General features: G+C 36.9%; 2 protein-coding genes across 5 annotated transcripts; one reads left to right on the plus strand and one right to left on the minus strand.

Annotated features, from left to right (window-relative positions):
- Positions 1–48: 48 nt before the first annotated feature.
- On the minus strand, positions 49–9,176 carry LOC113708679 (uncharacterized). Of its 4 annotated transcripts, XR_011821000.1 has the most exons (17): positions 8,885–9,171; positions 8,667–8,752; positions 8,377–8,467; positions 8,139–8,265; positions 7,873–8,059; positions 7,138–7,282; positions 6,953–7,043; positions 5,742–5,800; positions 5,538–5,615; positions 4,743–4,826; positions 3,882–4,021; positions 3,407–3,535; positions 2,903–2,975; positions 2,558–2,643; positions 2,043–2,240; positions 1,844–1,919; positions 49–985 (listed from the first exon to the last, which is right to left on the minus strand). XR_011821000.1 is itself a non-coding variant. In XM_072064802.1 (15 exons), the coding sequence occupies exons 1-15, from the start codon at positions 8,948–8,950 to the stop codon at positions 2,138–2,140; spliced, it is 1,545 nt and encodes a 514-aa protein (XP_071920903.1). In that variant the 5' UTR covers positions 8,951–9,171; the 3' UTR covers positions 1,755–2,137. The 4 variants fall into 4 exon arrangements, 2 of the variants coding, with proteins under 2 accessions (XP_071920903.1, XP_071920904.1); XR_011820999.1 differs by having other exon boundaries at positions 1,844–2,240; XM_072064802.1 differs by lacking the exon at positions 49–985 and having other exon boundaries at positions 1,755–2,240.
- LOC113708680 (chaperonin-like RBCX protein 1, chloroplastic) lies at positions 303–1,848 on the plus strand. The gene is made up of 6 exons (XM_027231246.2): positions 303–462; positions 544–638; positions 840–957; positions 1,323–1,339; positions 1,433–1,495; positions 1,587–1,848. Exons 1-6 carry the CDS (start codon positions 303–305, stop codon positions 1,659–1,661), a joined length of 528 nt encoding a protein of 175 aa, XP_027087047.2. The 3' UTR covers positions 1,662–1,848.
- Positions 9,177–9,650: the final 474 nt, after the last annotated feature.

Genomic DNA, 9,650 nt, shown 5'->3' on the forward strand with positions numbered 1-9,650 from the left:
TATTCCAGACTTGGCTATTCAATAATACGAGGGCCAGATGCATACACATACGTATAAAAGAGACAATAGAATGGGTGGGATCCACCCTTAAAGATGGACAAATGATCCAAGACAAAATTTCAGGCTTCTTGCCACATATACCTGAAGATATCTCAACATGCAAGTAAAGATATTATTATCTCTTCACTAAAGGCTTCTCAAGGTGTCCTGCCGCTTGCTAGTCATTGGACAAAAACATCCACTTCTGCTCTTTTCCTTCAATTCTCACTGGCAGTTGCCACAGATTACACAGTACAGTTAAGATGAGCTATATTATGGAATCCTTCGCCACCGTCCCCCTCTCAAGGCTTGCAGTTTCTCCAACACAAGCTTCCAGGGATACCAGAGCCTGTCCCTTCAGGCCATGGAAGCAAAGAACTTCTCAGCCAACTCGCTTCCATTGTCAAAAGATGTATGTTCCAGGTGGGTAGTCAACCTCTTGTAAAAGTTTCTAGCAAGTGTACCTATGGATCTGCCTGTGAATATTAAAGAAGAGTGGTGCAGGGTTCGGAGAAGGATCACCAGAAGCAAAAGCAGCGAAGCACCTCCATAATTTCTTCACATACATTGCTGTTCAAATTGTCACTGCTCAGTTGCAGGTTCTCTTTTTTTCACAGAATCATTATCTCCACTTTTATTGTTCTATTGAGTATAGTATCAGACGGTTGGCTACATCAAATCAGTACAGAACTTTGAAGCTCACTGTATCTAATGAAGCTACAGATTAGGGTATAGACATACATCCATAAAAATATATCTATGCCATTTTCTTGTTTTTTAACAGTCACTTGACAGAGCAGAGCTACAACCCCGAGGCATACGAGGAGTTGATGGAATTCTTGGGCAGACACTCAGTGAATGATGGGGATAAGTTTTGCGCCAACTTAATGCGGGAATCACCAAGGCATAAAAATCTAGGTATATATGTACTTACATTTCACTCAGCCTGAAATCATATAGTACAAAATTCGCAAGTTTTAGATCAACATAAATCTTTTTAAACAAAACAAGTACTACAACAAGTGTACCATGCATTTATGCACTGATCATTTGGTAACAGCAACCACAGATGAAAGGACAAGATTCTACATGGTATGGAATACTTGAGTAGGTACCAATTAATTGCTACATTTTTTTCTGTGTGTATAACAATGAAAGAAACAAGTAGCATAACAGCTCTACTATGCTGTTAACAATCACAATGTAAATTGCATAGTCTGTTTTAACGGCAGCAGCCTGCATATTAAATCTGGAAAAAACTGAAATTTTCTTCTGCTTTGCAGCGATGCGGATACTTGAGGTTAGTGGTTTCTCTCTCCTTTGTATTTCTTTAACTTGCTAAGCTACTCTTTTTCACAATATGCTAAATAAATGGTATGGGATCTTCATGCAGGTTAGATCTGCATATTGCAAGAATGATTTTGAGTGGGACAATTTGAAGCGATTATCCCATAAGGTCAAATTCTTTTCTTTCACCTAATTTTGATATTTGAAATCACTTTTTCCTGCTTCACTTAGTGCAAATGTATGTGTTGGTAAATCTGCAGGTGGTTAATGAATCTAATACAAGACTAATGAGGGATTACGTCCGAGAAACCAGCCATGTAGAAAGTGAAAATTAATTATCCTTCTGAAGCTGCCTGCGCTTGGAAGCCGTAGAATGTAATGGTATATATTGTTGTATCATCAAAAGAACTCGAATTTAAACAAGCATGTACAACATCAAAACCTCACTTAATATATTTAAACAGGCATGTACAACATCAAAACCTCACTTAATATACTCAATTGGTATGTGTATTACCTGTACTACAAGGGTAGAACATTAAATTTCACACCACTCCTGCAACAGCTTCCTAATCTCTAGTTAGTTCATGATCCTGCAAATGTAAAAAATAACTTTGACAGCAGATACTTCTGTTTGAAGAACTGAAGGAAGCAACTACCTAAAAGGAAACAGCACAGAGGACCAATGCACAGCAGTTTCCATCTCAAAGGCTCACTTGCATGCTCACAGGGATGGATTGGATTGGCATATAGGTAGGTACAGATTGGGGGTATCTGATACCACTATGGTTTAGATGCCAATGGACATTGTTTAAGACCAACAAGTTTCCTCAACAAAGCAAGAGACATCTGAGGTAGCTTGGATATGCCCTTTGCTGTAATATGAGTGAGCATTTTCTTCAATGTTCTCCACCCTGCATTTCATTTAAAATTTTTGGGTGTTGATCTAGGCTTCAAACAGTTCTTTATAATGACTAAAGTCATTCACAGCAATAATCAACATTGTTATCATGAGCAAAACCATTGAAAAAGATCAGTTCAACTTCATGTCAGATGGTGTTTACACATAATTTGCGTAGAAAGAAATTGAACCTATTGTTAGAAATAACGTATATTGCCAAAGTAGATGAAGTATTTTCCAACTCATCAAAACGACCAATAGAAAAAAGAGAAAGAACTAAAGAAGTACCAAACATGTCTTGCAATCATTGATCCAGAGGAAAAGTTTTACCTATATATGTAGTTGACCATAATCCCTCCACTCTGAGTAAGGCCTTTTTCAGATCGATCAGCCATCCAATTCAGCCTTCCGATCATCTATAAAGATTAAAATCTGATTACAGATTTTATCTGGCAGGGGCTTCCCCATGATAGTTTAACCACTAACTCTTTCACATGACCGAACATAGTCTCTGAATTTATGCAAACAGATCAGATCTACAACGTGCTTGAAGTCATTTTTTCAACAAATGGGTAAAATGACCAAATACTCTGAGATAACAGACTAGGTTACGTGATATTGTACAGTCAACAGGTTAATAATTTTGAAAGAAAGCTTAGTAAGTTCTTGACATACCGCTCCATTCTGCAAGTGGAAGTTTGCCACAGAATCTAGAGCTTTCCCCCTCTTCTTCTCTTGCAGAAGGTACCTGGAATTGTTAATTCAAGGAAGACATATTACCCAGAAGCAACAAAATGCCCTATATCCACTTATAGCGGCAACTTGCTCCACATGACTAAATGACTCCGGAGACTGAAGATCCATCTTCGGTTTATTACTTAGATAGGAAAGAACTCCAAATGATTCTTCAAAAGCAATATAGATACATTTTAACCATTTCTCCTACAATCATCAGATAAGATGCACTCACAGGAAAAAGACAACCTTCACATATGAAGATTAACTTTGTCATGTGATAGCCTGGATGTCTATCTTTACTCTTATCTTCAAGAATGAGAAAAAAATATCCTTGATATATATATATATATATATATATATATATATATATATATATATCTGAGGTCGTATGTTGTCTTTTAGACTAGTTGTACTGAGATTACTTAATATAACAAACCATACCGAGCACAAAGTCGCATCATTGGAGGTCTTAGAACCGAAATTATCTTAGCTGACTTTGTCCACTCATAATTGGTTGATGTCAACAAGTACTTCATCACTTCCATTCCGTTTTTGCTGGAACTGAATTCTCTGTACCAGGAAAGTTTTAATAAAGGAGAGAAATATGTAAATCAATTATCAGACACAAAGAAAGATTTGGTAAAAAATTGAGGTAAAGAATTCATAATTCAAATTTTAGTGCTCAGATTTGCCAGAAGTTCAGACTATTATGTCATCCCATCTCTGGGTGATTGAGGAGCAACAGAGATTCCACATTTCCAGTAGAGCAGGTAGCTATCATTCCATTTCTTGGTGTTGAGCAAGGCAGGAGAGATCGAGTATGCAATGTTACTGGAGAATATTATGGGAGCAGGGGTGGAAGAAAGAAAGAAATGAGCAAAGATTCCAACCCTTCAGCGTAAAACCATATGCTTACACTGCTGCATCTACAAGTGCCCCCTCTTCTTCTTGTTTAAGCAAGTTCTCTCTAAAGGTAGGACCAGATATCTCTGATGATGCCAATTTTGATAGAAGCCACTGCATGTAGCCTGGAATAGGACTAAGAGTAGCAAAGATCTGCAGAAGAAATTTTTCAAATTGTTATCAGCTATAATCAAGAGTCTCATTGAGCAAGAAAAAGAAGACAAGCATGGAGCTCTACAGGCTGATACAGTGACCAATGGACAAGAAAGATAGTCTCCATATAGTACAAGTTATTTGAAAGAGCAAACAGAAAAAGTACCAAGTAAACAAGTAAATCTGAATGCAATCCGAACTGCTTTACTTATAAAAACAAGTTGAAAAGTCCCACTCACTTTGGCATCATCATTATGCAAAACCCAGACACAAAACCAAATTTCTGACCAATTGTGGCTCTACAAATTACAACTTCATAATTCTTAAAGCCGTAAGATAAATTACTAGACAAGAGCAAAGTACTTGCAGGCTATAATGGATTTAAAACCCAAAAAGTTGGAGAATAGTGATATCCTGTACTCAATCCATGAAAAAAGCAACTTACAGAGGCAAAGAATTATTATCCACAAGAAGTTAGCTTCTCCACCCGCGCCAAATGGTCACAGAACTATTTAAAACTCAATTGATCAAAACATACATATTTGGTCCAAAAACGTACATTTTTATTAGTTAAGTGACCATTGTGACTAAAGAAAAGTCAAGTGACTAAAACAGGGAATCTTAAATGATTCAGTGACCATTTACGCCATTTTCTCTAACACATAACTCATAACTACAACACCGAGAAGTGACAAATGTCCATAAACAGAGAAGAACTTACAGATATAATCGGCATATCCTTCTTCACAACATCAATTACACGTTTAATAAGGAATTTCCCAAGGTTGATTCCGGATAAGCCAGGCTGCAGTTAAAGAGAAAGGTACAACTTAGTATAAGCTAAGGCAGCTGAGAAGAGGGGAACAAGGAAGGAGGGAGGGAGAGGAAGAGGAGAGATAAAGCCAGAGTATCCCCTTGTATGGTGGGAGGGGGCAAAAGAAGGAAAAAATTAAAAACAACGCAGCTTGAGCAAGTATATTTAACAGGTAAGGGTGGTCCTTTGTTCTTGACTAAGTTTATCAATTTATGAAGCTTTCCCATGAAATTACACTTTGGGCAAAATTTCAACAATAGGAGGAAGCTTAGTGCTTTGAAGCATCTGCTTTTCCTTTCTTTCTGCAGAATTTGAAGCACTGACCCAATGAATTTCTGATCAGAGAAAAGGAAAAGAATAAGTAGTATAAGAATAGTTCAAGCAATTTGTTTCTGTCAAGAAGAGAGAGCTGGGATGCTCACACTGGGCCACAGAGGGGAATAACATATGGTTTATCTACAAATTAATCAATTACCAAGAAAAAGAAAATTATGATGAGCACACAAAAGGATGCATATTAATAATCCCATATAGAAGATGAGCGAAATCTCACCATTTTATTACAACAAAAAGCAAAATGGTCATCATAAATTATTGGCAAAAGATCAGTCAAATATAAGTGGTCAGGTCAGCAACAAAAATACCATCCACGAATAATCAGAAAGTAATGCTGTAAAAAACCCGTAAGATAAAAATTCTAACCTGGGTAGATGATATAGAGTAAAAGAGTGCAGAGGTTGCTTCACATTCAGGTATTGGAGGATCGTCCCATAGAACTTCCTAAGATGAATAATTTCATTAATAACTATACATAGTAGTTTCTAGCTCGTTAAAGAAGCAGTCTCAAGAAATAAAGATTGTTCCTTTTCCTGAATCCTTTCAACACTCCACAGCAAAACTATTCACCTGAATCGTCTCGGCCACATCCTTCATTAATGCAACTTCTATGAATATGAGGGGTTCACCTGAATTATGCTCAGTTATTAGACTGGATGAACATTTCAAATCCAGATTAAGCATGATACAAAACAAGTCATAATTTGACATCTACTGTACTCCATCACCTTAGACCAAACCCTGACAAAAATCAACTAAATTATTTTATCAAAAATTTCACTAATTTATTAGTGAAAATTAAAGGCCCAAACCCCATATTGTTTCTGAACTGATATACTATTTCTTAAGCTCAGTCTAAACTATACTTCAGGAATGCCACAAGACACAATCATTCCAATTTTCTGCCTTCCTCCTCTTTTCCCCGGAATGGTGTAATTTTGCTTGCCTCATAGGTGTACTCCCAGGTAAATACTGGACATTCTAGATCTTCTTAATTTGTGTTTTACTCAGTCAGTCACTACAGTATCTACTCAAATCCTGAAAATGTATTCCTAGTCCCAGTTTTATCTTTCATATTTCAGCAGGCAATCAGTCTTGCATTTACACTTCTACCAATTTGGTTCATCATTGTATGAGACCTTTTGCGGATAAAATTTCTGTGAACTAAAGCATAGCTAGGCTAGCAGCAACTGTAAGAATCTTCATATGAATCTAGCAGTTATACAATAAGAAACAACTGATGATTTTCAGATCTAACAAGAAAGGAAAAAAGGGATTGCTTCCTTGAAGTCAAGTAGACATGTAAATAAGTAGATACCTATTGCATCATACTAAACTTTGCAACCACTTAAGACTGTAATTCAAAGACAACAGATTCTACACTCTGTACACAAGCTTTTAAATCTTTCCTGAAAAAGATAACATTGGATCACCAACAGATCTATACTCACTGCAGCAAATGCTGTACGAACCCAACATCATTTCCTCAGTAAAACTCATAAATTCAAATAATAGAAGCCTCAGATTTACAACACTGCCAAAATTGGTCAAACGTTTCGCAACTCTTTTGACCCATCAATATCAATAAAGTAAGAATACATTCAATATCAGATCCCCATAACAAACTCAAGAAATCAAATCCAAAATACAGCGAGGTTGGAGCAAGTTTATCAAGTAATCTTGATGAGATCAATACTGCCAGTTGTTTGCATTTCTAGTAAGCAAGTTAGTAAAAAATTCTACTATGTCTGTCAACCAGACTAACAAAAAGTTTTTCTAACCGGGTATTGCTGGATGTAAATATCCGAAACAGCGGCGGCCTACCCCCAGCCTTCTTTTCAGGTCCAAAAGACTGCTGATTGGATGCACTGCCTGAAGAAGATATTTGTGAACATCTCATAACATGCAGATTTCATAGTTAGAGAATTTATAAGGAAAGCTGGCAACATGGAATAGAAAAACAGACCTCATAAGCTACAATCTTCTCCAACAAAGAAGCAGGATCATCCCATGTAATATTATGAAGCTCTAGATTCGCAGGACTAAGCCATGTACCAAGCTTCTCTTTCAAGTAAGAATCAAGTGCCCGCAAGGATGGAAAATTTTCCTCGCTACAAGTTGGAAGGAGAAACACTCAAAAGTTGTGACCTTTGTAACAGGTACTACAAGTAAAATTTGGCTTATTTTCAAGAGGAACTATGATTTCACAAATCAACTGGCTGATTAGACAGCAAAGGAGAGATGCCACCATGAAAACTGTCACATGAATTATCTCAGGGAACCTTAAATTAGACATTTACAGCAATATTCCAATCAGGCGCCCAACCAAGACTTAACCAAGTGCCTAGGTATACTATATTATGGACCACCAGCCTGGTCGACCTAGGGTGACCTAGATCAAATGTCAGATAAACAAAGACCTAGGGTGGGGTACACATTAATCATCGGTGGTTCGGCATGAACAGTCTTTTCTAAGCTTATCCAACAATCTGATTCAGGGTTGACATCCAATTATCACTCATTGAAACATGCCAACCATTTTAACTGTGAAAACTGGAAATGTCATCCCCCAGTTATTTGCTCCCTGACAAACAAAATCTTTGTTCTTGCCTTGGAAATCCTAGAATTTGCCATTCCCCACATACATCAGAGCTACAAGACCCAGATGACTAAAACATCTAAAACAGGAATATAACCTTACGCGAGAAAAGATAGAATATCAGCTCGAATGTCGGACAAGAACTTCAACCCTCCAGGATGAGTATTAAGCCGCTCAAACAGTACTTCATAATTTGGCTTGAGGGCATGCCTCAAGTTCCGCTCAATTCTATAAAATGCTGAAAGTGACAATTCCTCTTGTTGCCCGCTACTATGCTGAGCTTTTTCACCTACAACCCACAGATTCTATTCAAAGCAACCCAACACTTAAGCATATCAGACATGTAGACAATTAACTCAAAAACTCACCAATAGGAAGCTCAAGACCAAGATACTGCTTCATCAGCTCCCTAACTTGTATTCTGTCAAGATCATACTCTCTGGCAAGTGTGAGAAGTAATTTCCGTCGATTTTCCTTGGAAAGGCTAAAGTAACCCTACATTATAAAGACATACTTGCGGAATCATTACATTTTTCACAAATGTTACTCATATATCAACATAATTAAGTTACCCCCCCCCCCCAATGAATAGTAGTATATATTCACCTCACAGAATTCACTGAGGGCAGCATCTAAAATCTCAGTCTTATTCATTAATATAGCAGAGTGCATAGAGTCTCTTACTTGCTCGAAGTCCCTGAAAATCCATTCACCCAAAAAAAAAAAATCAAAATCATTGCTTTATTCTAAACTCAAACAGAATTTCCTCTCATCTCTTTCATAATTGCATAAGCATAATACGAATTCTTGACCCATTTATTTTATTTTTTTTGGGACAATTTAACAGAAATTGAACTGCTAAAAATAATCAACACACAAATAATTCAAATGATCACCTTGGGGGATTAATGGAGGCATTAGGAGTAGAAGAAACCACGTTAGAATTTTCTTGAGGAGGAACTTCCATTTGATTGACTCTCTTCTGTTGAATTATTAGTTAAACAAAGAAGAAGAATTTATTTGTACAATCAAAATCAAACTAGCTCAATAATCACCTCCAAAGATAGGAAAAGAAAAATCAAAGATTGATTAAAAGTGGAGTAATGAAACTCACAATAGCCGCTGGGGGGAGAGGCCGCATTTTAGTACGCATTAAAATGGCGAGGCCCTTCTTGTTCATCTTCCCAAATACTAGTAATCAAAATTCAATCCCGCCATGGAAGTTAGGCAGTCGATAAATAAAACCAACCGAATTTCTGTTAACATTTCAATGTTGTTGTCATTGTGCGTTAGAGCTTTTGGGCCTACTGATGGATACTTCACAGCTCACCCGCCAGGGGAGTTGGACGGACTGACCCAAGATATGCGTCCATTTCCCTGCAAGATGCACTCGGGTGTCGTTCTTATATGGCCCAAGCTCCGTGATGGAAAGGTCGTTCTACGTTGTTTTAAATTCGGGCCGTTGCTTCGCTGTCTTAAATTGATCAAGTTCGTGTATTCCTACCAAATATATTGAAAAAATAAAATAAAATTGGTGGCATATTTATTTATGTTTGAAGGGGCCCTCAACTTCAAACCCTTTTTTCCTTTTTTTTTTTTAGTAAAATACATAATTTCATTATCATAATTCTGCACTAATGGATAAAAACAAATATCAATATAGAATTATAGATACACAGATATCTAATTCCTTTTTTCGAAAAGTGAGAGAATCTGACGTCGATCTTTCCGACTTCTAGCTAAAATTGCTCTAATGTGGATCTTTCAATATACAGAGATGTTTATCATACACAATCAATAACTATTATAATAGCCATGTAGAGATGGTTTTTTTTTGTTTGGTGTCTTTTCATGTACATTATATATAGTGTGACATTACC

Source organism: Coffea arabica, chromosome 9c (genome assembly GCF_036785885.1).
Source record: "Coffea arabica cultivar ET-39 chromosome 9c, Coffea Arabica ET-39 HiFi, whole genome shotgun sequence".
Lineage (NCBI taxonomy): Eukaryota > Viridiplantae > Streptophyta > Magnoliopsida > Gentianales > Rubiaceae > Coffea > Coffea arabica.

What these genes read in the sequence shown, in the direction of transcription:
- LOC113708679 (XM_072064802.1), bottom strand. Translation starts at nt 8,950, where the DNA reads ATGAACAAGAAGGGCCTCGCCATTTTAATGCGTACTAAAATGCGGCCT. An exon ending in TGGTCTTGAGCTTCCTATTG is followed by an intron (nt 8,060 to 8,138) that starts GTGAGTTTTTGA and finishes TGTGGGTTGTAG; the next exon opens with GTGAAAAAGCTCAGCATAGT. An exon ending in ATGTGGCCGAGACGATTCAG is followed by an intron (nt 5,616 to 5,741) that starts GTGAATAGTTTT and finishes TATTCATCTTAG; the next exon opens with GAAGTTCTATGGGACGATCC.
- LOC113708680 (XM_027231246.2), top strand. Translation starts at nt 303, where the DNA reads ATGAGCTATATTATGGAATCCTTCGCCACCGTCCCCCTCTCAAGGCTT. An exon ending in TCAAAAGATGTATGTTCCAG is followed by an intron (nt 463 to 543) that starts GTGGGTAGTCAA and finishes AGAGTGGTGCAG; the next exon opens with GGTTCGGAGAAGGATCACCA. An exon ending in TGAAGCGATTATCCCATAAG is followed by an intron (nt 1,496 to 1,586) that starts GTCAAATTCTTT and finishes GTAAATCTGCAG; the next exon opens with GTGGTTAATGAATCTAATAC.